The 27,148-nt window shown below is 42.3% G+C and overlaps 1 protein-coding gene across 6 annotated transcripts; it reads right to left on the reverse strand.

Moving 5' to 3' along the window:
* Positions 1 to 142: 142 nt before the first annotated feature.
* On the reverse strand, positions 143 to 27,148 carry DNAJC18 (DnaJ heat shock protein family (Hsp40) member C18). Of its 6 annotated transcripts, none has more exons than XM_045059753.1 (10): positions 26,948 to 27,109; positions 24,060 to 24,146; positions 23,442 to 23,610; positions 21,830 to 22,016; positions 15,040 to 15,185; positions 11,723 to 11,908; positions 10,443 to 10,558; positions 9,338 to 9,447; positions 6,932 to 7,104; positions 143 to 1,895 (listed from the first exon to the last, which is right to left on the reverse strand). In XM_045059753.1, exons 3-10 carry the CDS (start codon positions 23,446 to 23,448, stop codon positions 1,771 to 1,773), a joined length of 1,050 nt encoding a protein of 349 aa, XP_044915688.1. In that variant the 5' UTR covers positions 23,449 to 23,610; positions 24,060 to 24,146; positions 26,948 to 27,109; the 3' UTR covers positions 143 to 1,770. The 6 variants fall into 6 exon arrangements, with proteins under 6 accessions (XP_044915688.1, XP_044915689.1, XP_006927708.2 ...); XM_045059754.1 differs by having other exon boundaries at positions 27,036 to 27,066; XM_006927646.5 differs by lacking the exon at positions 23,442 to 23,610 and having other exon boundaries at positions 27,036 to 27,148.

Consider the following 27,148-nt stretch of genomic DNA (forward strand, 5'->3'; position numbering starts at 1 on the left):
AGCTGAGCAGTTGCCCCCTACCAGCCACCAAAGATCCACTCTTCACCTCTAGACCCATCTCCTGACCCTGTGGAATGTCCGTGTTGAACCATACTAGACACATCTGCCTAAATTATGGCTATGAATCTGAAAGGAGAAACTCTACTTTGGAAATCAGTTTTAATAAGGGAACTTTTCTTTCATCCTGGAGTCCAGAGTACAGTCACCTACTGATTTTCCAGGTTCTGATTCATAATGATCTAGGCGGTTCAATCCTGGCAGCTCACCTTGGCCAGGCTAAGGGATCCCATGTTCCAGTGGGGTTTGGAGGGCCAAGAGGGCCCAGAGGGCCCAAGAGGGACAAGAGGGCCCAGAACCACAAGGCCAAGGAAACAGCTTACTTCTTCCTTGTCATCAGTGGGAGTGGCTACCTGCCTTTGAGTGGCTATTCTGCTTTGTATACAGAATTATTTTAGAGAGGGTCTTGCTTCTAAAGACCAAGGAAGAAGTGTCCTGAATGAATGCAGGACTGCCATAAAAAGGATACAGGGTTACAGTGTCAGGGGGGACCAGGGCATCCTAAGATTATGCCTTAACAATCTGGCTAGAATCACCAGACAAATGGGAATGATCTCACACTTCCTTCTGGATAATCAGCCTAGCTCTGCCACTACCAATTGTATGACTGGGTCACCCATTCATCCTCTCTGGGCCAACGTTCTTTTTCATAAAAAAAAAGGGGGGGGGAGGGTAACATGTCTCCTTCACAGCATTATGAGGAGGCTAAAGTAAGAAACTGTATGTGGGAGCCCCTGCTTCATACCAGGCACTCAATAAATGTTGACTACATGGCAAAGCATCTCATATAACAAAATGTAGGGCATTGGGTTAAACACAGTGGCTGCTTGGGACCAATACCAGACCTCCAAAGCCACAGAAACAGGGTGTTTCCCTTCTAGATCTAGGCTTGAGCAACCATCCTGGTTGGCTGGCAATGCCTATTCTTAGGTCTGACTTCTCTGGGGTGGAGGGACTCTGGTCAAATGTCATGCTGCAAGAGGAAACTCAGTCTTGCATTTTTACCTTTATTCCCGTACCCCTGCTCTCTGCTGCTGAGTTGTCCATGGAACTGTTTCACCCAATAGCGTTTACTTTCTGGACCCTCGACAAGAGAAAGGGTTAAGGAAGTAAAAGAAACTCAAATCAGGCAGTTTGCTAATGCTAGTAACTTTGAACAGAGATAGGCAAATGGGAAAACTATTGTCCGTAATAGCTGACATCTCTCCACATTCCCCTTAGAAAATGCAAGCATGGTGGCCCCATGTTCCAAGGGCGGAATGCTAGGGGACATGATGACTTTCATGAGGGGAGAGGGATCATTCTTCGTGCACACTGTAAACAACTAATATTAAGCTGCTTTGGCTACGCCTAGGAATGGCTGGGCATTGAGATTTAACTGAAGAAGGGAAGGAGGAAGAATATGTAGATCTGCACTGGGATGCCTGAATCCCAATCCTAGAGGCAGGGTAGGCACGGAGCAAGGGGACTACATCAAACGCTCTGCCGTTAATTCAACTTAGATGAACTGTTCATGGCCCCTGGAGCCAATCCCCAGGAAAGATTCTGCGATGACAAGTCTGGCTCCATGCTCAAGTGCCTTCAACTCTGCCCACCAAAGTTAGCAAGTTGTAAAATGTTCATCATTTCTTAATTTTGTATTATAAAATGGAATTAGGAACATAAATAGTAACAAGTAGCAAAACCCCGACCCTGTGTAGGGCCATCATCCTCTCAGCCACCTCTGCGTAGGCCGATAAGTTTGGAAAGTTTTTCACAGTTTTCAAGTTTCAGTGACTCTGCCTTCTGTTTCAATCGTTCATCTCTGTATAATCCTGCCAAATTTGTCAATTCCGACTCTGAAAGATAAAAGAGGTAACAGTTCATCAAGAGAGTTAACCTCCTTTGTTTCATTTCAATATTTCTGGAGTCAAAGCCCCTTTTACTTTATTTCATGCTTTTTCTTTTAATTAAATTTAGGAAACGCTTACTCATTTATTCAAGAAACCTGAATCCAGCAGCTATCCTACACCAGGTGCTAAGGATTAAAGGACACCTGTGGTCCCAGAGTCCTACAGTATCCGTGCTCAATTATAAAAGCGCCGGACTTAGTTCTTATCAATAGAACATTTGGCACCAGACTTAGGAAACATGCACGTGTGCAGTAAGAGGAGACTCCGTTTCGTGGCCTTCCTACGAATGGCATTCAGATGGCAGTCGGGAGAGAATGGAGGCCAATCGCCCGTTCCTGTCATCTGAAACAAAGACAGCTGCTCCATTCTGTCCCCTGCGTTGCTGGATCATAACTCATACATGCTAACTGACACAGAGCCTCCCTCCAGTGGGTATGCCTTCTATAGAAGGCCAAGTTGCTGGCGGCTTTCTTCATTCCCTCACCACATGTGGGGTCTCTAACTCAAAGGCCAAAGGCAGCTGGGCTCTTTTAAAAGTGAAATCATCTGGATCCAGTGACCTTTGGCTCCTTGACTAAATGAATTTCATTTTCTCTTCATGGTGGAGAAGGTCATTCTATTTTTAACCAGAATATAATCTCCGCTGTCTTTCCCGACTCAACGGTGGTTTGGCTGCCTCTATTTTTCATTCCTTTGTCAAGTTTCAGAGACGTTCTTAGGAAGGAAAGCCTGAAAAGCACCCCCAGAGACGTGTTGTGTATTAACAGGATGGAACGCTTGGATGGGCCGTGTGGCTCCTGAAAGCCTCCGACAGCAGGCAGCTACTCCGTGTTTAAAGGACCATACTTGTGAAAATGCTATTTTAACCATTTTGAAATATGTCTATCCATTCTGAATCATCCTGCCAACAGATTTTGTTTTTCTTGGTGGAACGAGAGGCACCTGTCTCTGATTAATCAGCAAACTGACTAGAAATAGGAATTAATACTTAGCCAGGGGGAACAATGGGCATTGGTTTCTGAATAAGTTTCTATCAACACAAAACACTGTCTGGCATTTCTGCTCACAATGATTCTATTTACACCAAGTAAGGCCCAAAGTGCAGATTAAGTGCAGGACTCCAGGGTGAGGGGTGGCCACGCATGAAAACCCTCCCTCTACAATGGAGGCTCAGAGCCTGGGCCCTAGCCCAGCAGTTGCTTGGCAAGCAGTGTGCCTCCTGGGCCCAAGAACAATGCGCTCTCACCCCTTGGCGAGGGTGCCCGCACTGCCTGCTAGTAGGAGCTTGCCTTGGCACAGTCATGCTCGCAGGCTCTCTGGAGAACGTATGCCACACCCAAATGAGAGCCCTCCGCTCCTGAGGCCAGCCCACTGCACTAACTCCATTTCTCTGGCTTCTCTGGCATGTGGGAAACCTGTTCAGGAGGACTCTGTAAAACGAGTCTATGCCTTTGGTCCTCTGGAGTCACAGCTATGCCAGTATATGGAACAGATTTCTGTGGCTTTGTTTTTCCTTGCAATGATTTCCTTACGTTTTTTGCTTGCTGAGCTTACCTAAATGCCTTATTGCCTGGAATCTCACTCTACAAAACACTAAGGGCTCATGATTCTTACTATTTTCTACACTGAAGCCCACTCTAAGAGGCTGATAAAGGATAACTGTACATATACGAATGCTTTTCTCAAACTATCACACAGCTTTTCATAAGGTTCATTAAAACCAAGTTTCAATGCTCCAGAGGTTGAGACCCCTGCTCCAGAGCAATGACTTTGCAACAATGTCAGTGTTTCAAGGAACCAGTCCCAAATGCCCATTACTAGGCTTAGAGAAACTTCTCTCCAAACTGCCAGTGAATGCTTTTGTCCTTCAATGAATAAAAGGTCAATTCAACTAATATGTTACCTTTTTTTTTTAATTTTTTTTTTCAACGTTTATTTATTTTTGGGACAGAGAGAGAGACAGAGCATGAACGGGGGAGGGGCAGAGAGAGAGGGAGACACAGAATTGGAAACAGGCTCCAGGCTCTGAGCCATCAGCCCAGAGCCCGACGCGGGGCTCGAACTCACGGACCGCGAGATCGCGACCTGGCTGAAGTCGGACGCTCAACCGACTGCGCCACCCAGGCGCCCCTCAACTAATATGTTACTTTTGACATACTTCGTCAAAATTCAGTAACTTCTAAGTAAAAAACAAAAATTTGTAGGAGGGGCATCAAGAGAACAGCTTTTCTTCTTCACAAAATGTTTCCCTTGACCTGTGATAGAAGGACAGAGTATTGAGGCTTCCAGGGAAACTGACTCAGAAAGATTGCTTCAGAAGCACATCCCAGAGCCTCTCCCAAGAACACTCTGCTCTCATGTGGTCAGGAAGACCACAATGGATCCCAACCATCCTCAGGATCCAGCCACATGAGACAGTTCTGCATCCAGGCTAGCAAGACTATGCAAGGCCTGGACTCCATCAGGAACCGGGTATTTAATATGTGCCAGATACCATGCTAAGCATTATACCCATACCATCTTCTATAACCCATACAGCATCTCTAGGAGGAAGTGCATTTTATCCCCATTTCAAAGCCTAAGCTTCTACCCACTGTGCTACCCTGCTCCAGGGCATGGAGAGAAATGCTCCTCTGCCAGGCAGGGCCAGGATCTCAGCTCAGCTCTGTCAGGCCGGGAGGCAGATCCTGCCTGTTACTTTTGTCCCATCAGCCCAGTGGCATAGCCCAGTGGCATTGGGTTTATTATCTAGATGCAGCTGTGAAGGAGTAAACAGGGCAATCAGTGTTCATCGTAAGGGATTACTCATAGAAATTCACTCAGATTAAGCATTCTAAGGCAAAACAGAGAAAAGAGATGAACAAAAGATTTAAAAAGACAATGGCTAACTTTGCTAAAAACAGTTTCCATTCGGTATGTTGCCAAGAGTGAACTTTGTTCTCAAGTGGGTTTATTTTTACAACCTCCAAGTGCTAAATTTAACCTTGTTGGCTGCACTTGCTGCTGGATCCGGAGGACAGATGCCGTTCATTCTCAGATGGCATTTGGGTTGTGCGGAGACTCTGGACAGCCACCATCCTTAAATGCCAGAAATAGACTTTTAAAGGGTGTGTGCTGATCACCCCCTGTTCGGAACTTGTGGGTACATGCATCATGCTTACCCACTGGATTCTTATTTATACCCAGAGAGGACCAAAGCCCTGAAGCTAGCCTCATGGAGATGGGGAGATAAGCCAAAAAACGACCTTGGATGTAATCCTTACCATAAGATCCAGCTGGGGAGTGTACGTGGGTGGGTGTGTGTTTGACGAATGTGAAATACAGGTTTTCATCCAGTTCTTGTGCAAAGCAACAAATTCAAAATCCTCCAGGGCACAGTACAATGGGGACTTTTAGGACACACACTGTGGCCTTCACCTGACTTAGATCCATGTTTTAAATGACTTTCTGTCAAAAGCCTTTTCTTGCTCCAAAATTCTTTCCTGATCTTTGAAACTTGCAACACCTAGTTTGACATGAGGTAGGGTAATTCCTGACCCCTCAGGTTTTTCAGTATTTTTCAATAAATTTTTGAAGCAACTTCCCCCTGCTTAATTTACCCTTTCATCCCATGGTAATTGCCTATCAAGCTCCTAGTGCACGTGAGGGTTCAGGTGGGCTCTGCCCTACTGAAATAGAGGGCAGAGACAAGGTCCCTAAAGGCCAGGGTAAGGACATTAACCCCCGTCTGTGATTCTTAATCCACAAACATTTTCGTTTTTTCCAGTCCTGAGAATCCTCTCTTCAAAAGCTATTGGTTGGGCACCTGTTCTGAATCAAGGACCATGCCAGGGGCCTGGAACACGAGATTGGTAAGCCATGGCTCTTATCCTCAGAGAACCCACAGTCCAACAGTGAGATGGACATTTACCTACAGAACACTAACACCGAAGACAGTACTGTGTTTGCAGGATGAACAAAGTGTTTTAAGAACACACAGGAAGGAGAGATTAACTTGGGGGTAGGGTGGGGATGCATGATGGGTCAGCAAGGGCTTAGCAGCACTGTGACAGAAGAGCTACTTTCATCAGGCACTGTTAGACATTTAATAATACCCAGTAATACTGTTTTAAAAAATGAATTAGTTTGCTTTTTAAAAATTAACCAAAGCCAAGTTTTTATAAGATACGGGTATTAAGGTATGCATGTGTGTGGTGTGCACATGATTGTGTATGTGTATCTGTGGAATTCAAACGGGATGAAAAGTGAACCTGTTGGCTGAGAGGCAGGACTACCCCTGCTACCAGCACTCCCCATTAACACTCGGTTGGAACTGGAAGCCACCTGGCAGACCCTTTTACCCCCACTGTCTCCAGAGAGGGAAAAGAGTTCAAGGCCTGCTCAAACGCACCCTTATTGAAGGGGCAGACCCAGGAGGGGTCAATTTTGATCTATGTGGCCACAGCCAACTAGAACTGGCTTTTGGTCTGGGTCAAAAACTTGGTCTGGATCGATCAGATTTCCCTGTAGGGAGTGTAGAATTAGGAAAGTGGACCAATCGAGCTAGGACTGAGAACTTAAGGAGGAAGCTTGTGATGTAGAAAGGGGCCAATAACTAGTGGGGCTGTGGAAACTGGGAGAGTGATGAGGAGGGCAGCAACCAAAGCCAACCAGGGCAAAGTCAGGTTATGAAGAAGGAAAGCTTGAAGAAGCAAAGGCAGGCAGCTGGCAGAGAGGAGAGGCGGGCAGATGAACAGAGAGAGGTGGACACTCAGAGACACACAGATAGGCAACTAGGGCTGACTGACTAAGTTCCTAAGGTTTCCAAGTCCTAGCCACATGGATCCTGTCAATTAACTTCACTTTTTTGTAGTATCCTGAATGGGCTTCTGTCCACATAAACAGGTATGACTCAAACAAGGAGAAAGAATGGATCCAGAAGCTGGGAATGCCTTGGGTTGGAAGTACGACCACCAGTGAAAGCCCCTTCTAGAACATCTTACTTTGTTGTTTCTCCTTCCAACAACTTGTCTGGATGTAATCAATGTAATCCTTCTCTATTGTCTTCTCCAGGTCCCGTAGAGAGGCTCCTCTGTAGGCCTTCTCAAAGTTTTTATCCACAAAGTAAGGCACCTGCAGGTTCTGTGTTTCTCTAGAGATGGTGTAGCCCAAGGTCCTGAGACAAGGAGAGAGAGTCTCGGGTAAGCTTTTTATATTTGGCAATATCACTCTTAGCACTGGCTGCATAGATGTCATAACCATAATCACATTTTCATAGGGCAGACACAAGTGTCAATGTCTAATACACCTAACATTTATAATTTCCCTAGCAAAGTAATGACTGTAATGTCATCATTATATGAGCATGTCATACTGTGAATTCAGCTTTGGTATGGTTACTTTATTCTCTTAAAGGATTTACCTCTCTTATATTGCTTTCTGTGCTAAAAGTTAAACGCTGAATGTTTAAAAAAATTTTGTATATTGTGCAGGACCTAGCATGGTACTTGGCACAGAGTGGGCTATTGGTAAATGTTGGTTGAATGAACTGATTGTTACAGTAAACTATTCACACATAACCAAATAGCTTAGAACCAACCTAGTATCAATTTTTATACTTCACACATAGCTGCTAAGTGAGAACTGCAAAAATATCAGACAAAGATTTTAGTAATGCTTTTGCACTAACTCTCTGTGGGTCTGATCTGTCCAATGGCATATGGTGCTCAGAAACATCAGTAGGTCTGAGTTAACTAAATACTAACCATAAGGAAGTATAGAAGGGATCTCAAATTCAAGTTAAAACAATGTGATAGCAATATGCAAAATCCAAGCTAGTTTTACTCAACCTAGACAAATTCCATCTCGACTGAGGTATATTTGACATTTTCTCAGCTTCCTCCTTTCATCTCTCTACTTAAGAATCTTGCTGAATGTCTCAGTGTTTAGGCCATGACTTCTCCCACCTCCGTCTGGGAAGGTGTTAGCAGGGCAAGTTGCTCCCTGCCGCAGTAGCTGCACAAGAAAGGAGGTAGCAGTGGCAAATGGGAACATGGGAAGTCGGAAAATAGAGGGAATCAGGCCAGTGTGACCTGATAGTAATAACTTCTCTCTGATTCTCAGCTTTTCTTTATGTAAAATGAAGTTACTGATCTAGAATACAGTCTTCATTCTACAGTGATCACCAGAAAAGACTTTTTTTCCCCATTATGCCCCATGGCTTCCACATTTTGTAAGTTTTTAAAAAAATTTTTTTAGAGATTTTATTTTAAGGGACATCTGGGTGGCTCAGTCGGTTAAGCATCCGACTTTGGCTCACGGTTCATGGGTTTGAGCCCCACATTGGGCTCTGTGCTGAAGCCTGGAGCCTGCTTTGGATTTTGCGTCTCCCTTTCTCTCTTTGTCCCTTCCCTGCCCATGCTCTGTCTCTGTCTCTCAAAAAATGGATAAATGTTAAAAAATAATAATAATAAAATATTTTAAGTAACCTCTAAACTCAATTTGGGGCTCGAACTCATAACCCCGAGATCAAGAATCTAATGCTCTACTGACTCAACAAGGTGCCCCCATTTTGTAAGGTTTTTGTCTGCTAAACTATAATGAGTAATGACTCATTTCTCATTTAACTTAAAATAATTAATCCAGTGATTCTCTAATGTTAGTATGGACCAGAGTTATTTGGAGGGCTTATTAAAACTCAGATTGCTAGTTCTCATCCTCAGAGTTTCTGATGCAGTATACATGGAGTGAAGCTTAAGAGTTTGCATTTCTAACAAGCTGGCAGTTGATGTTGATGATGCTGGTCTGGGGACCAAACTTTGAAAGCTGAGTTAGTTGAAATAATTAATTGAAGAAACAAAAAATTCCTATCTGAGCTCATAATTTGCATGCAATACAAACATTACAATGAATTTCTATATTTTCAGTAAAAGCAAAGAAATGTGATACTATGGTTTGACTTTGTAGCCTCGTCATGAATAAATGTCCTATTCTTGCAATTACTTAAATAGAAAATAGTCACTAGATCTCAGATACTCTTTTCCTGACCCAGAGGGGTCCAGCGATTCAATCACAAGCTCAATTCGGTCCTTTCTAAATCTCACATGGTATGACAAGAATTTAATCTGAAACTGAAGTTAGCCTACTAATCTTTCAGAAACCAGTTGCTGCTGTTCTGCGGCTGATCAGATGATGTCGCTGTAAAACAAAACAATCCATGTCCTGAGCACACACGAAACTGCCTATAGTATTTTTGAGTCTCTGCTCTTTACTATCCAGCTGTTCCTTTAAACACAAAATCAGTGTTTTCTACAAAGGGGAAATGAAATGTTAGCATCGTACCAACAAAACGTTCAAATCTTTCACCCTCCAAATTGTTGTTAAGAAAGATTTAAAAATATTTGACTTACGATTTATAGAATAGACTATATGGGGGATTAGCAGCTAGCAGCTGAGTAATAACAGATATAATCACAATCACCAGAACTGGAAGTAACTGAATAAATGCAGAATACGTATTCTGGAAAAGAGGAAACAATATCTGGTATAAGTGGTCTTCGTTAATATAAAGCTTACAGAAAATAGGATAGTTTTCCCAAAGAAAATACAAATTACTGCAATGTACTGCACAAAGCCCAAGGCTTCTAGAAGTCTGTACTTTCTGCTGAGAAGTACCAAACACTCTGTCCTCTGTGCTGAGAAGGCTGAAGGAGACCCACCCAAAACCTATATTGACACACAGTAATTCTCATGCAGCCCCCTTTTCTAAGACCAGTGAAACAGACACCGCTGGGTGAGTCTGCCCAGACTGTGACCCTCAAAGGGCCATGTTAGTATTATGTAGCTTTGTTGCCTTGGCCACAGCTGAATGGACTGGGGACATCTAACCCCAGCAGGGATAATCACATTTTCCCTCCTAGGAATTTGGAATTGACATTCACTTTTCACTGCTAGGCAGTCATCTGAAGGACACACACTCTTAGGCAGTGGAGGCTGCTGTTTGCAAGAGGAAGTAGAACAAGCCAGGCTGCTTAGAGAGAATAAAACAGATGCAGAGAGGCAGTAGAAGTGGAGACAATCTGGCCACAAATAGTCTGGGGGTATAGGTGCCTGACTGTACCTTAGTTTCTGGTTCCTGTCTGTCATGAGGCCCAGCTGTGCGTCCTGCCCTTGAGCTTCATGAGACCCCCTAGATCCCTTACTTTAAATTCCCTTTAGTTCTGCGTATTTTGAAGGGGGTTCCTATTTTCTGCAGGGAAGAAAATCTTGATGAAGACAGCCCCACAGGAGAACTGATTTCCTGGAACAGCCACCAAAGGATGGGTGGGGAAGGAGGTACCATTCGGGCCTATTTGAGCCAATTATCCACCTCTTCCTACCACTGCCTCTGCTTTCCTAAAACACATTTTATCAACATAACTCACATTGAACTTCTAAATCCTGATCATATGCACCATAAAAGTCAGCTCAGTACAAGTGTTTATGAGAAGCAGTTCTGCTGTTCTCCCTCGGTACCTGAGGCTTTTCTTCTTCTTCTTCTTCTTCCTTCCGTGCCTGCATCCTCTCATGTCGGTGCCGCCGGCGATAATAGTGACCATCATCTGTCACATTTGAAAACATATGAATGTTTCCTGGAAAAGAAAGAAAAACATAGCAGGGCGCCTGGCTGGCTCAGTCGGTGGAGCAGGCAACTCTTGATCTAGGGGTCATGAGTTTGAGCCCCACGTTGAGTGTAGAGATTACTTTAAAAAAATAATAAAATAAAATAAAAATAAAATAAAAATCATGCTTGCACATGCAAAATTCAAAAAGAAAGAAAAAAAAAAGAATGACATAGTACAGGATATGGCAAACACTCTTTCCTTGCTTTTTCTTAGCTTGTTCCCAGTTTGTTCCCTCCCAGGTTCTTTGAGGGTAGAGTATTGCCCAATTTTAGTCAGTAGAAAAATAAAATAGTAGGTAAGCCAAGTGAGCCAGTTAGAAATGGAATGTGCTTAGCTCTCCTGCCTTTATTTACATAGTCCTTTGTGGGGCACCTGGGTGGCTCAGTCAGTTAAGCTTCTAACTCTTGATTTTGGCTCAGGTCACGATCTCACGGTTGTGACCCCACATCAGGCTTTGCACTGGGCGTGGAGCCTGCTTAAGAGTCTCTCTCTCTCCCTCTGATCTTTTCCTCCACTCACTCACATGTGTGCTCTCTCTCTCTCTCAAATAAAATAATAATAAATAAATAAATAGTCTTTTGTAACTAGTGAGTGAGAGAACCCCAAAAGGCCAGTAAAGAAAGAACATTTGGGCCATGAATCCTGTCTGATATGCTCATGTCTGCTTCCTTGCCCAATATTAGATTATGTCACTAGTATCTTTAATAGCAACTCATAAAATTCAATTTACTTCCTGGACATTTAATTATTCCAACTTCCAACTCTCTAGGGGTATTTTTCTAACTTTTATCTTTATATAACTGCTATTTTGCAATAATGATAATAGGCATCTTGCTACTTATTTATAAAGCACTTAAAAATCTAATTCTCGCAGCAGCCCTATGAAGCAGAGGTTATCTGCCCCATTTCTCAGGTGAGGAAATAGGATCAGAGAGACCAGGTGATTTGGTTAAAATCATGCACAGTTGGAGGCTGGAGACCTGCCTCAAACCCAAGCTCATCTGATTCCAATTTCTTTCTCTTCCCACCGTACCATAGTCTCTCTATTCAGATCCTTACACAGGAACTTGCTGAGATATAGAGATAGAGAGAGAGAGATAAAATTTTAAGTGATAATTTTGAAATACTAACCTGTAGGAAAATGTCCTCCAAAGAAGACATTGAATAGTTCTTCTGGAGTGATGTCTGCTTCGAAGTCCCTGTAATAGCTGTAAGGTCTGCCTCGAGGGGCCGTAAAAGTCACCTGTTCGTCTCCATATTCATCATAGCGGAGTCTCTTGTCAGGATTACTCAGGACTGCAAAGGCATTTCCTATGGCTGCAATCAAAACCCAAAAATACCTGAGTACACAGTCTTTGCTGTAGCTGAGGGTGATCACTGTAGCAGCAACGAAGAGCCCAGAGTTGTTGGGTGCTGGATGACTTCACAGGGGCCTAGGGAAAGGTGCTTGGGCCTAGAGAGTTCACCAGAGTTCTTGCCCTTGACATTTTCCACAATATAGTTTGATAAGCCAGAAGCAATACTGGACTCAAAATGAGCTAAAAACCACTGCTTTCATTCATCAAAAATGTGTCCTTATTTCACTTGAGAGCAATTAGTTTATGGTTGGAAACAGTTCATTCATCAGCAGTGGTATTCTAGTGTGAAGTCATAAACAGTTTCCTGAATAAAAGAGTCAGTACGATTACAGCTTGGCTAAAAGCAAAGTCCTTGGGGCACCTGGGTGACTCAGTTGGTTAAGTGTCCGACTTGATTTTGGCTCAGGTCATGATCTCATGACTTCATGAGATCGAGCCTGAGTCAGGCTCTCCGCTCACAGCATGGAGCCTGCTTGGTATTTTCTCTCCCTCTCTCTCTGCCCCTCCTTCCTCAAAATAAATAAACTTAAAAAGTAAATAAATAAAAGCAAAGTCCTCACTAATCACAGTCTCGTTTCAGCTTACTTTAGAAAGTGGTCTTTAGAAATTAAATATAGGGGCGCCTGGGTGGCTTGGTCAGTTAAGCGTCCAACTTCGGCTCAGGTCATGATCTCGCAGCTTGTGAGTTTGAGTCCCGCATCAGGCTGTGCTGACAGCTCAGAGCCTGGAGCCTGCTTTGGATTCTGTGTCTCCCTCTCTCTTTGCCCCTCCCCTGCTTACACTGTCTCTCTGTCTCTCTCTCTCTCAAAAATAAACATTTAAAAAATTAAAAAAAAAAGAAATTAAGAAATATATCTCCAATGTCTCAGTGATGGATCAAAAACTGAATAGATTACACAAGCTGACCATCATCTCCCTATGCACAAACATACAAATTTTGTCTAATTTCACTTAAACATAAAATCAATACCACTAATCAAAGAAACCTTGAAAAACAAATATTTTTTTTTTAACATTTATTTATTTTTGAGAGACAGAGACAGAGCATGAGTGGGGGAGGGGCAGAGAGAGAGAAGGAGACACAGAATCTGAAGCAGGCTGCAGGCTCTGAGCAAGCTGTCAGCACAGAGCCTGATATGGGGCTTGAACCCACGAACTGTGAGATCATGACCTGAGCTGAAGTCGGATGCTCAACCGACTGAGCCACCCAGGCACCCCGAAAAACAAATCTTTAAGACATCCCCACTCCCTACCTTTAATTCAGTCAACACTATCAGAAACATAGTCAGAAGGAACATTTCTTTATGATTCTTCTAGTGAGGGAATTATATTAAATGTTTATAGCAATAAAAAAGCTAAGCAGAAAAAAAACCAAAAAAAGGCTAACTAGAGTTGCTTCAACATTACATCCCTTGAAATCTGACAGATATCTCATAGATATGACATTGATCTATGAGATACTTTACATGAAGATGTAAAGACAATGTGGGTTATCTATTTGTTTCCATGTAGAAACTGTGGGGAGGATAAGATTCACAATGGCACATCAATAAAGGGAGATGGTCCTTTGACATAAATGTTGACTTTTAAAGTGTTCTCAGAGCTATCATGTTTTTCTTAAGAAAAATTCCAAATCAACAGAAACGTTGAAAAAATAGTGAAAAACACCCTTTCCCTTGATTCATAAATTGTTAGCATTTTGCCACATTGCTTCCCTCAACTTTCCATACACACATACATAAATACATATAGTATGTATACATTTCTTTTGCTGAACCATTTGAAAGTAGGCTGCAGATATTATGCACTTCATCCCTAAATATTCCAGCACGTATCTCCTAAAACAATCTTCTACATGATCACAGTACTGTTATCATAGCTAAGAAAATTAACATCAATTTCGTGCAATTCATGCAAGGTCTGTGTATTGCATTTGCTTCTATATCCCTTTCATTTCTTTTCATCTAGATTAGTCCCTCCACCTTTTCTACTTTTCATTATATTCACTTTTTTGAAGAGCAGGTCAGTGTTCTTTGTAGAATGGCCCATATTTTGATTGTTTCCTCATTATTATTATTTTTTTAATGTTTATTTATTTATTTTTTTAAATGTTTATTTATTTTTGAGACAGAGAGAGAGACAGAGCATGAACGGGAGAGGGGCAGAGAGAGAGGGAGACACAGAATCGGAAGCAGGCTCCAGGCTCTGAGCCATCAGCCCAGAGCCCGACGCGGGGCTCGAACTCACGAACCGTGAGACCATGACCTGAGCTGAAGTCGGACACTCAACCGACTGAGCCACCCAGGCGCCCCTTAATGTTTATTTATTCTTGAGAGAGAGAGCATGAGTGAGGGAGGAGCAGAGAGAGAGAGAGAGAGAGAGAGAGAGAGAGGGAGAGGGAAACACAGAATCCAAAGCAGGCTCCAGGCTCCGAGCTGTCAACACAGAGCCCGATGCAGGGCTTGAATTCACAAACCGTGAGATCATGATCTGAGCCAAAGTCAGACGCCTATCCGACTGAGCCACCCACACGCCCCAATGATTTCTTCATTATTAGATTCAGGTCAAACATTTTGGCAAGAATACCACAGAGGTGCCATACCACATAACGTTAGGTGGGGCCAGTATTGGTGACAATAAGTTGGATCACTTGGTTAAAGTGGTGACAGCTAGATATCTCCATTGTAAAGGAATTTTTCTGCTTTGTCATCAGTAAGTATTCTGGAGGATGATACTCTGACATCATGGGTCCTATTCAACAAAAACCCATCACAAGCAGTTTTAACAACCATTGATAATCCTTGACTGAATCAATGGCTTCACTGGGGTTGAAGCTGTTAAGTAAGATTTTTATTTATGTATTAAGTATAAAAACATATTGTTACAGAGAACCAAATATTTTTTTTCCGAAAGAAATTAAGATAAGTGAATGAAAACAGGAGGGAGCCATGCTGATTATTACTATTTAAGAGGTGAAAGGAAAAAAGGCCCTGTTTGTAGCATTATAAAACAATTACAGGGGAGGCTGAAAATGACTTGTGACCAAATATCATAAGAAGGGCAGAATTAAACATTAATTCAGGATCAGACCTTTGAAAGCATCTGTGGCTCCAGGAGCACAATTCTTGTCAGGGTGAAATTTCAGGGCAAGTTTTCGGTAAGCTTTCTTAAGCTCTTCATCACTGGCATTTCGAGACACTCCTAAAATTTCATAGTAATTTCTGCATTTCTTGATCCTAAAAAGACACATCAGAAACATATGTTTACAAAGTCCCCGTTTGTGCAATTCACTGTAAAATAGTACCTTGATCCTCCGGTATGTGATCCCCAAAACAAACCCAAGACAAACCTAAAATTGGTGAATACATTAATGAAACATTCAAATTGATTAACAATGTCCTCCTCCCACCAAGAGCGTAATGCCTTTCCAAGTATTTTTACATCTAATATTTTATTTTTCCTAAATCCCTGCAAGTGGGTAGAATAAACATGCTCATCCTTAAATCAAGGTGCAGGCTAAGCCCCTGAGAGTTGAATCACAGGATAGCAAAGCCAGAAGAAACATCTAATCACCCTAGTTATTTCTCTCTCTCTCTCTCTCTCTCTCTCTCTCTCTCTCTCTCTCTCTCTCTCTCTCATTTTCCTTATGGCTACCTTTTAAAACTTTGTTTTAAAAAGTTAATATATAGGGGCACCTGGGTGGCTCACTCGGTTGAGCATCCAACTCTTGGTTTTGGCTGGGGTCATGATCTCATGGTTTGTGGGTTCCAGCCCTGCGTGGGGCACCACACAGCATGGAGCCTGCTTGGGATTCTCTCTCCTCCTTGCTCTTTCTCTGCCCCTCCCCAGCTCATGCTCTCTCAAACACAAACAAACAAACTTAAAAAAACTTACTGCTTCCCCATTCCCTGCCCCTCAATCTCCCACCCTACGGACAACCACTATTAGAAGTTTTCTGTGAATGCTGTGTATAGCATGAGTATGTGTATAGACACGTCTCCACATTTTTCTAAACCTAAATAGGAGCATAATGTAATTACTTCTATACATCGTTTTTTAAAAAACCAACAGTTTGGGGCACCTGGGTGACTCAGTCAGTTAAGCTACCAACTCTTGATTTCAGCTCAGGTCAAGATCTCATGGTTCCTGAGATTGAGCCCTGGGTCATCTGGCTCCACACTGATAGCATGGAGCCTGCTTGCGATTCTCTCTCCTCTTCTCTCTCTGCCCCTTTCTCACACACTCTCTCACACAAAAATAAATAAACATTAAAAAAATTTTAAAAACCAACAGTTTATCTTAGAGATTGATCCATAACATACAGAAAGGAGTACAGGATAATAATGTAGACCAGAGTGGCAGTCCTGGACTTTTTTTTTTTAAAGTTTATTTATTTTTGAGAGAAAGAGATAGAGCGTGAGTGGGGGAGGGGCAGAGAGAGGGGGAGACAGAATCTGAAGCAGGCTTCAGGCTCCGAGCTGTCCGCAGAGCCCGACTCAGGGCTCAAACTCATGAACTGAGAGATCATGACCTGTGCCGAAGTTGGACACTTAACCGAGCCACCCAGGCACCCAAAGTCTTGGACTTTTTGATCTCTGAAGTTTTGTTTGTTTGTTTAAGTTTATTTACTTATCTTGAAAGAGAGAGAAAGCATGACTTGAGGAGGGGTAGAGAGAAAGGGAGAGAGAGAATCCCAAGCAGGCTTTGCACTGTCAGGGCCAAAACCAAGTCGCACACCACCCAGGTACCCCAATCTCTGAAGTTTTTATACTCCTAAAAATTACTGAAGTTCCCCAAAGAGCTTTTGTTTATATGAGTTGTATCTATCAATATTTATCAAATTAGAAATGAAAGCAAGAAATTTTAAAACATGGTGATGATATAGCTGCATATCAGGTAGCCTCTCAAAAATTCCACAGTACAATCACGAGAGAATGAGAGTGAAAAAGGCAAATAATGTGTTTATATTATTATTAAAGTTGTTGTAAACTTGCAGATCCCCTGATGGTTTTGGGGTTTCCAAGCCATACTTAGAGAAATGTGTTAGAGCATGAACTCTGGAGTCAGGATGCCTTGGTTGGGATCTTATCTTGCTGTGTACTTACCCTCTGTGCCTTGGTGTTATCTTCTGAAATGGGCTAGTAATTTCAACTATGCATCATGAGCTGTTATGATTTAAATGAAGTATTCATCAAAGTGCTTGACAGCATGTAACACATAAATATTGGCCATTATATATCTATGTCATTCTTTTCAAAAGCTGCATATTATTGTATTTTATGGATTATATATATCCCTGAATCACGGGCACTTAGGATGTCTCCAGTCTTTTGCAACTACACAGTCCATTTAGGCAGAGCCTTGCTGAAGAGTTCAAAGTAAGTCAGCATCGCAGGCTGGACTGTAAAGCAGAGTCTGGAATGTCAGTCATGGTCCTTTCCCAAGAGCTGCCCATGGGGATCCTTTGGGTTCCCAGCCCAGTTTCCAATCCCTGCTTCCGTGGCAGATACTCCTCTGCCTCTTTCTCTCTTTTGTGTAAACTTTTATTTGTCTAAAAACAGCTTTATTGAGCTATAATTCATATATCACAAAATTCATTCTTTTAAAATATACAATTTATTGATTTTTAAGTACATTCACAGAGTTGTGCACCCATCAACACTATCTAATTCCAGAAATTTTCATTACTCCAAAAGAAACCTCATACTCATTATTAGTCAGGTCTCTTTCTACTTCCCAACCTCTAGCAACCACTGTCTCTATAAATTTGCCATTCTGGACATTTCATATAAAAGGAATGATACAATATGTGGACTTTTGTGTCTGGCTTCTTTGACTAGCATGAAGTTCAAGGTTCATTAATGTTGTAGAATGTATCAGTACTTGGTTCCTTTTATTACCAAAAAGTATTCAGTATTCATTGTATGGATATTCCCAATTTTGTTATCCATTCATCAATTAATCAGCTTGCAGGTTGTTTCCATCTGAGGGTATTATGGATAATGTTTTATGTGGAAGTATGTTTTGATTTCTCTTGGTACACACCTGGAAGTGGCTAGGTCATGTGCTATGTTTAAACTTTCTGAGGATCTGGCATTCTATTTTCCAAACTGGATGTACAATTTTACATTCCTACAAGCGATATACAAGGATTCCAATTTCTCCACATTCCTATCAACACTTGCTATTGTCCATCTTTTTGATTATTGCCATCCTAGTGGGTATGAGGTGGTGTGGTATCTCATTGTGGGTTTGGTTTCTATTTCCCTAATGACTAATGATAATGATACTGAGCAACTTTTCACATGCTTATTGGCCATTTGTATATCTTCTTCTTTTTTTTTTTTAGAGCCATTTGTATATATTCTTTGGAGGAATGCCTATTTAGATCCTTTGCCCATTTTTATCTTTTTTTTTTTTTATGTTTAGAGAGGGTGCATGCATGAGTGGGGGAGAAGCATAAAGAGAGAGGGAGAGACTGCTCCGAAGGGGGCACAAGAGGGGCAGGGAGAGACTCCCAGGAAGCCCTGGGAGAGGCTGGAACTCGCCAGCTGTGACATCATAACCTGAGCCGAAATCAGGAGTCAGACGCTTAACCAGGCATCTGAGCCACCCAGGCATCTCAACACATTTATTAAAGACAATTCTTTGTTCTGTTAAATTGCCTTGCCTTGCCTTTTTTTTTTTTGCCTTGTTTTTTTTTAAAGTTATTTCTACAACCAGTGTGGGGCTCAAACTCAGGACCCCGAGATCAAGAGTCACATGCTCTACTGACTGAGCAAGCGAGGCGTCCCTGCCTTGGCACTCTTGTCAAAAAAATCAAATGACCCTAAATATAAAGACTTACTTCTAGACTCTCAAGTCTATTCAATTGATCTACATGTCTATCCTATGCTAGTCTACGCTATCTTCATTATTATAGCTTTGAAATAAGTTTTTGAATTGGGACGTGTGACTTCTCCAACTTTGTTCTTTTTTAAGACTGTTTTGGATATTCTGGGTCCCTTGCATTACCATATGAATTTTAGGATGAGCTTGTTAATTTCTGTAAAAAAGGCAGTGAGGTGATGGGAGGGTAAGTGATGGGTATTGAGGAGGGCACCTGTTGGGATGAGCACTGGGTGTTGTATGGAAACCAATTTGACAATAAATTTCATATTAAAAAAAAAGGCAGTGAGGAATTTGATATGTTGAATCTACTGATCAATTTGAGTAGTATTACCATATTTCCAATATTAACTCTTACAATCCATGAACATAGGCTATCTTCCCATTTATTTAGATCTTTAATTTCCTTAAATGAAGTTTTGTAGTTTTCAATGTACATCTTACACTTCTTTCATTAAATTTATTCCTAAGCATTTTATACTTTTTTGATGGTGTTGTAAATGAAATTGTTTTCTATTTTTGGATTGTTCATTGTAGGGTATAGAAAAACAATGATTCTTGTATACTGATCTTGTATTTTGCAACTTTGTTGAACTCATTTATTAGTTCTAAGAGTGTGTGCATGTGTATCCCTTAGGATTTTCTATATTGTATCATTCATCTGTGAATATAGTTTTATTTCTTTCCAATCTGCATGGATGATTTCTATATTTCTTTTTCTTACCTAAGTGCCCTGGCTTGAACCTCTACTACAAGGTTGAATAGAAGTGACTAGAGTGAACATACTTGTCTTTTTCTTGATTTGGAGATCATGCAATTGTTTACCATTAAGTATGATGATGTTAGCTGTGGGTTTTTGGTAGATGGTATTTATCAGCTGAGAAGCTTCTATTCCTATGGTGTTAAGCGCTGTTATCATGAAAGAGTATTCGAAAAAAAGAAAGAAAATGTTGAATTTTGTCAAATGCTTTTTCTGCGCCTATTAAAATGATCATGTGGCTTTTGTCCTTTATCCTATTAATATGGTGCATCACACTGATTTTCATGTGTTAACCTCCTGGGATAAATACCATTTGATCAACGTATATAATCCTCTTCATACGTTTCATACGTTTTTATATGTCGCTAGAATCTATACCCATAAGGGATATTGATTGATAGTTTAGTTTTCTTATGATGTCTTTTGTCTGTTTTTAGTTATAGGGTAATACTGGCCCCCTAGAATGATTTGGGATGTATTCGTCTCTCTTTGTATTTTTTGTAATAGTTTATAAAGGATTAATTAATTCTTCTTCAAACATTTGGTTGAATTCACCAGTGAAGGCTTCTGGACGTAGGTTTTTCTTTGTAGGAAAAAAATTTTTTTTAAGTTTATTTATTTATTTTGAGAGAGAGAGAGACAGCATGAGTGGGGCAGGGGCAGAGAGAGAGGGAGAGAGAAAGAATCCCAAGCAGGTTCTGTGCTGCCAGTGCAGAGCCCGACTATGGGGCTGGAACTCACAAAACCATGAGATCATGGACCTGAGCTGAAACCAAGAGTTGGATGCTTAACCAACTGAGCCACCCAGGCTCCCCTCTGTGGGAAATTTTTTGATGTTAATTCAGTCTCTGTATTTGTAGTAGGTCCATATGCTTTTTTTTTTTTTTTTTTAATATTTGCTTATTTTGAGAGAGAGAGTGTTCACATGCAGAACCAACTGAGCCACCCAGACATCAGTCTTCTTCTTTTTTTTTTGAGCGGGGGTAGTAAGTGAGCAAGGGGCAGAGAGACAGAGAATCCCACGAGGGGTAGAAAGAGAGAAAGAGAGAGAGAGAAGTGGGGCTCAACTGAAGTGGGGCTTGTGTTCACCCAAAGCAGGGCTCGAGCTCACCCAATGTGGGACTTTAATTCATGAACCATGGATCATGACCTGAGGTGAAGGCAGATGCTTAAGGACTGAGCCACCCAGGCACCCTATCTTCTTTTTCTTCTTGAATAAGTTCAGTAGTTTGTCCCTTTCTACAAATTTGTCTGTTTCATCCAGGTTATCTAATTTGTTGACACACATTTGTTCATAGTATTCTTTTAAAATCTTTATTACTATTGTAAGACTGGTAGTGATGTCCCCTCTTTCATTTCTGATTTTAGTTATTTGAGTCTTCTTTTTCTTGGTTAGCCTAGCTAAAGATTTGTCAATTTTGTTGATGTTTAAAAAAAAACAACTTTCAGGGGTGCCTGGGTGGTTCAGTCATTTGGGCATCCAACTCCTGATTTCAGCTCAGGTCATGATCTCAGGGTTCATGGGATCAAGCCCTGAGTTGGGCTCTGTGCTTTCAGCAGGGAGCCTGCTTGTATTTTCTCTCTCCTCTCCCTCTGACCCTCCTGTAGCTCACTCTCTCTCTCTCTCAAAATAAATAAATAAACATTAGAAAAAAAAAACTTTTGGTTTTATTGATTTTCTGTTGTTCTAACCTCTATTTCATTTATTTACACTCTGTTTTATTTCCTTCATTCTGCTTGCTTGGATTTAGTTTATTCTTTTTACTCTTTTTCTGGTTTGTTAAGGTAGAAGATTAGCTTATTGATTTGAGATTTTTAAATATAAATGTAAATAAATATATACATATATATATATATTAACATTTAGAGCTATAAATGTCCTTCTAAGTATTGCTGTAGCTGTATCCTATACATTTTGGTATGCTGTATTTTCATTTTCACTCATCTCAAAGTATTTCCTAATTTTTCTTATGATTTCTTCTGTGACCTATTTGTTATTTACGAACATACTATTTAATTTTCACGTATTTGTGAATTTCCTAAATTTGCTTCTGTTGTCGATTTCAGAAACATACACTGTATGATTTTAATCCTTTTATTGTCACTTGCTTTGTGGCCCAACATCCAATCTATCCTGGAGAATGCTTCATGCATACTTGAGAAGAAATAGATAACACATTTTGTCAGGAACTCTACATTAAAATCACTCATTTTGTACCATCACAGACTCACCTTTGTACCCCAAGCAGCTGCTCCTCAGTGTAAGTGGCACTCCCCTCACCCTGCCGGGTTTGGTTCCACTCATTCTCAGACTTCTTTTCCTTTTGCATTTTCATGCAGTTACAGCAACCACAGGGGTCATGACTTTCAGGAGGTCTATCTTCTGGGTATTTGTTTCTTCTAACTGCATCAATGTAAGCTGCAAAGCAATAGCCCCTCCATTAGGTCTCATTCTGATCTGCAATCAACTTTGCTACCTGCCCTAACTATCAGGGAGGCTGCCTGTAGGCATGAGTGTGAGGGCCAAACCTCTGAATCATAGTGACTTTTAAGCATACATATAAAACTGAACAAACATCTTCCTTGAGAAGACAATATAGTAAATATGAAAGCAACCGTGAAAAACATACAATGCCAGAAACATGAAGCATAACGTCCACAGCAAATATTCAGCAAATATTTTGAATCTGAGCCAGAAAAGGGGCATAAGAGGCATGTGCTCAATAGCTTGCCTTTCAGAAGGTGTCTGCCCAATACTCTGCCTTTAGTGCAGTGCAGGAGAAGCCTATTTTTCTGTGATCCACGGTCAGAAGTGACACTGCTCATAAAATAGTTTTTTGTTGTTGCAATGCCTCCTACCAGTAAGATTTAAAGTAGGGTGAGTTCAGTCCTATTATTATTATTATTATTATTATTATTATTATTATTATTTAAGTTTTATTTATTTCAGCAACCTTTACAGCCCACATGGGGCTTGAACTCAGAACCTGAGATCAAGAGTCACACACAGGGGCACCTGGGTGGCTCAGACAGTTAAGTGTTTGACTTCAGCTCAGGTCATAATCTCATGGTTCATGAGTTTGAGCCCTGTGTGGGGCTCTGTGCTGACAGCTCAGAGCCTGGAGCCTGCTTTGGATTCTGTGTCTCCCTCTCTCTCTGCCCCTCACCTGCTCACGCTTTGTCTCTCTCTCCCTCTCAAAAAATAAATAAACATTAAAAAAAAAAATACAGTCACACATTCTTCGACTGAGTCAGCCAGGCCCTCCTCAGTTCTTTTAAACTAACATCTATAGAATAAGACACTTGGCTAGGTAGATCAAGGAGATGTACAGATAAGACTTACTTCTGACCACAAAGAGGTTATAGTTTGAAGGGAAAAGTTTCAATTAACACCTGAGAGGATGTAAAAAAAGGCCATAGCAATCCAGTCAAAGAAGGCAGATCTGGGAAAGGCTTTAAAACATCTCTCCTGCCGAAAATCCCTTAGTGACTACCCAAGGGACTGCCCTTCCCCCAAATTTCATATCATAGTCCCAGCCTACCTTTCCAGCCTCCTCCCTCACAACATGCTTGCTCCTTTACAGTCTATGTTCTAGCCAGATCAAACACCTTTCAGATCAGCAATGCTTTCTCTTTCCTCTGTGCCTTGTACATACTGTTCCCTCTGACTGCAACATTCTTCCTCTAAGTCAGACTAACTCCAACACATCCTTCATGCCATCATATATAACACTTTCTCCATAAGGCCTCCGCTGACACCCAAGCTGTCAGTGTGCTTCTCAAACCTACGATCTTGCTGTATAGCCCAGGACTTAGTGGCTCTGTTTTATAATTGTCTGTTTACCTGTCATACTCCCTCAGTGGACTCAGAGTTCTGTGATCTCAGGGGCCCAAATCGATGTCAAATTCCTGATGCACAATCAGCATAATGCTGGGCACATAATAGGTATTGAATCAACACTCTTTGCTTGACTGCAGGATGGAAAAGGTCAGCCTACGGGTCCTGATGCGGGCTGCAGGGACAGGACCAAACGGAGAGGGAGAGTCAGGCGGCCTAGTTTGGCGGCGAGGATAAGGGCCTGAAAAGCAAGTCCGGGCGGAGGGGGTCCTCATCACTCTGCTAACCTTCTGGACACCTAAGCACGGACGGGGCCCGACCACCGTGGGCCCTAGGTTGGGCACTAGCGGAGGCGGGGCTGGGGGCCGGAGGCAAAAATATCATCACGGGTGACTCTGGGCTCCTGGACGGTGCCTTTGCTTGAGTCAGCGCTCCTGATTTCCAGATCTCAGCCCCTGCCCTGGGGGTCCCCCGCCTAATTCGGAATACTACTCAGGCTCAGCATCTTATCATAGGCCTCCATCCCTTACCTCAGGCCCAAGAACTTAGCTCTCAGGCATCTTAAGGAGCCTCATCCCTCTCCTGAACTTTGCCTTGTCCCACCCTCCGGCAAGGACCTGGTACCTTCTGTCCAGCGCTCCCCGCTGCCCAGAGTCGCAGCCATATCGGTCCCCAATCAGCAAGTCGGCCGAGCCTCCCCGGCGCCCGAGGCTGAAAGGGAATGGGCAAGAAGCGCGGGGCATTCTGGTCATTGTAGTCCAACTCATAGGAGCTGCGGTACATTGGACTACAACTGCCGGCAGGCTCCGCGCGAGGGGCCAGCCGAATTGTAGCTGTACGAGGGGCTTGGTCTTTGGAAGTGAGGTTTGTGGTGGTTTGTTGCTGCTGGTTGGCTGATGGGCTACTCGGACCACACTTTGCTTCTGTGGAGTGGGGATAATGGCTTCGGCCTCGCCTAACACTGGGGACATTCAAGGAGGCGCGATGAGATCCTGCCTGGGAAAGATGCTGCAAACTAGTCTAGGGGTTGATAGTATGACTATTCATCTCAGGGATGTCTTTTAAAAATATACGCTAATGCCTGTTCTCTGCAAAGTGTGTTAGGTCCTGGAGATTGAGAGACAAGTTTTGGGGATGCGAATCCAATCCTGATAATTTAAGAGCCAAGAAAATAGAAAAGTGAGGTCGATTTACGTAGTTAGAGAGCAGTCTGGATACACCCCTTTTCGTCCATCTGCTCTAGCACAGCATCATTAGAGGGACCTCTAGGTCCCTCTAGGGGCAGGGACAGAGAAAGAAGAAAAGGGCAGGCACTGGAGCCGGCGTTAAATCCCCTATCTTTGCTCTTCCTTATCCTTCATCCATCCCATCCTACTCCAGGGCACCCCTGAGACTTTTCTCCTCTGTTCCACCCCAGTCATTTCCTTGGCCATTCCTTTCTTTTCAGAAGACCTTGGAAATTAGTAAAAGACAAGTGAAATATTCCTGCCTTTTCCCACTCAGGTCTGCATGGGGACCAGCAAAGAATAAAAGCAGTTCTCAGTGTTATTACAGACTCAATGCCTGCAGCTGAGTTAGGATGGCTAAAGATCAGGTTTCAAAAGTGAAATGTGATCATATACATCCACAAACAAAAAATTACTTAGAATTCATTGAGATCTTACCAGGAAGACCAAAACAGTGTGCCAACTATGATTTCAAGCAGCAGCTCTTTAGGAGGTTGGGGTGGGACAGGGAGATGAACAGCCTGAGACACAAACTGAAAAGGTAAAAGCCTCCAGTCCTATGGAGTTCTCTGCATTCCGTGCAGTCAGCTGTGGCCCTGGGGTGGATGAGATCAGTGTGCTCACAGAAGGGTGGGTCCTAAAGAAGCCACTTGTGTTCTGCAGACAAGGGACCTGATCAGGGATATACATTAGGTGGTTGAATGTAAAAAGGTTATTTATTTGGTTTTGGGAAATTAAACAAACTGCTCTAAAATATGGACAGGGGAAGGTAGGGTATGCCTCTGAGTCCGGGGGCACAGGGCTAAGGTCTGGTGGTACTGAGAGATGTCAGAGTACTATGAAGTTAGAGGTATCTGGTTGGGAGTGGGGGTGCTAGAGCACTGTAGGGAGTAATTGGATTGAGAATTATGGGCCTACTTAGGTGTAGAGTCCAGGATCAAGAATGCTGGACAAGATTTGGAAAGCTGCAGTTTTTTGGAAGTGTTTGATACCTCAACAACCTTTCTCATTTTTCTGTAAAACCTCACTCCCCACTCCTTTTCTAGACAACTGACTTAGTCCTAGATCAGTAAAAAATGACTCAGCATGGCAACCTTCTCAGATATTGCCATGCAGATGTACCCATTGTCTCATTTACACCTCAATTAACACTTCTGGATGAATCTTTCTATGACTGTAGCACTAGGACTAACTTAGAACTCCAAACCTCAACATTTAGAACACTTCTGTGCCAACTTTGGCTGAAGCACACCAACCACTCAACAAAATAATTCCCATTATCAAATTCAGTCTCTGGTAAAAAAGGAAGCTATGGGCTCAGAAGGTTCAGGATGGTGGTGCTTGGGGAAAGTAACCAGCAGGAAGAGTGAGGAAGCAACTGGGAAGGAAATAAGAGAAATTGGGATCTCTAAGGCAGTTCTCAAGGAGGACAACGTAAGTGTAGAAAGAAATTCAAAGAAGCGATAACAGACACCCACAAATCCAGAGGGAGACTGCTGAGCAGAGCCACACAATGATTTCCAACAGATTCAAGTAGAATTGAGTAGCAGTAACCTGGCTTGGGGGAATTGTGTGCATGAAGTAGGCCAAGAGGCCTGCCATGATCCTTTATCTGCTAAACTATTTTACTTAGGGCTGGCCTCAGATATCTATCAATTTTCTCTAGTTACTTTTAGAAATATTTGTTGAACTGTAGTGAATTTTTGGTGGTGATACTGAGGTTTGCCTTGTGCCCTATATGATTGAGATGCTGCCCCATCTAGCCCTGGAAGAAAGATACTGAGTAAATGATCCCTCTGTCCAACTTGGCCTGTGTGCCTGAGTTGATTTGTCAGTTGCCCTCCCATAAGATGGGGGAAGAAGCAAAAGAAAGACACCCATCCCACCACCTGTTTCTGCTTTGAGCCCGTCTAATCCTATGTTAGAATAGGGAGGAAGCTATCTTGTAAATGGCCACCATCCTGTTGTCTAGACATCAAGGAAGAGATACTGTCTCAGGGAAGCTGCAGGGGCTGCAGGAGGCTGCGCTCAGATTTCCTGTCAGAGGTGGGGTCTTGTATTTGCATAAATAGTAGGATCCTCCAGCAGAACTCCCTCTAATATAGTTTGCTAGAGAACAGGATTCAGCATTAAGTGAATTCATCCTTGACACCTTCTCAAAAGATAGCTATTTAGCAACAGGAAAATCAACATGGCTAATGTATTACGCCAATGTTGGTTTCAGGGTAAAAGCCATGCAATCTCATATTAATACCAGTTCACCTCCTCTCCCCCAGATATAAATACCTTATGACTAACAGCTCATATTTGCAGGACATTGTCCAGAGTCAGGGGGAAGTTTGTGGCCTTAGAATGGAGACATCAACTGAGTTACCTAGAGTGAAACTCATGTTCTTGACCTAATTAGTCCAGTATGATAAGCAGCTGAATTAAGTGTCCATGGCAGCCAGGATAACAATAACTGTTCCAACAGAATCCAGTACTTCT

This window comes from Felis catus, chromosome A1 (assembly GCF_018350175.1).
Source record: "Felis catus isolate Fca126 chromosome A1, F.catus_Fca126_mat1.0, whole genome shotgun sequence".
In the NCBI taxonomy this organism is placed as follows: domain Eukaryota; kingdom Metazoa; phylum Chordata; class Mammalia; order Carnivora; family Felidae; genus Felis; species Felis catus.

Coding starts and splice junctions, on each gene's coding strand:
- DNAJC18 (XM_006927646.5), bottom strand. CDS start 24,099: ATGGCTGCGACTCTGGGCAGCGGGGAGCGCTGGACAGAAG. Junction 11,909..15,039: donor AGCCACAGATGCTTTCAAAG/GTCTGATCCTGA, acceptor TTTTGATTGCAG/CCATAGGAAATGCCTTTGCA. Junction 9,448..10,442: donor AAGAAGAAGAAAAGCCTCAG/GTACCGAGGGAG, acceptor CCTCTTTTCCAG/AATACGTATTCTGCATTTAT.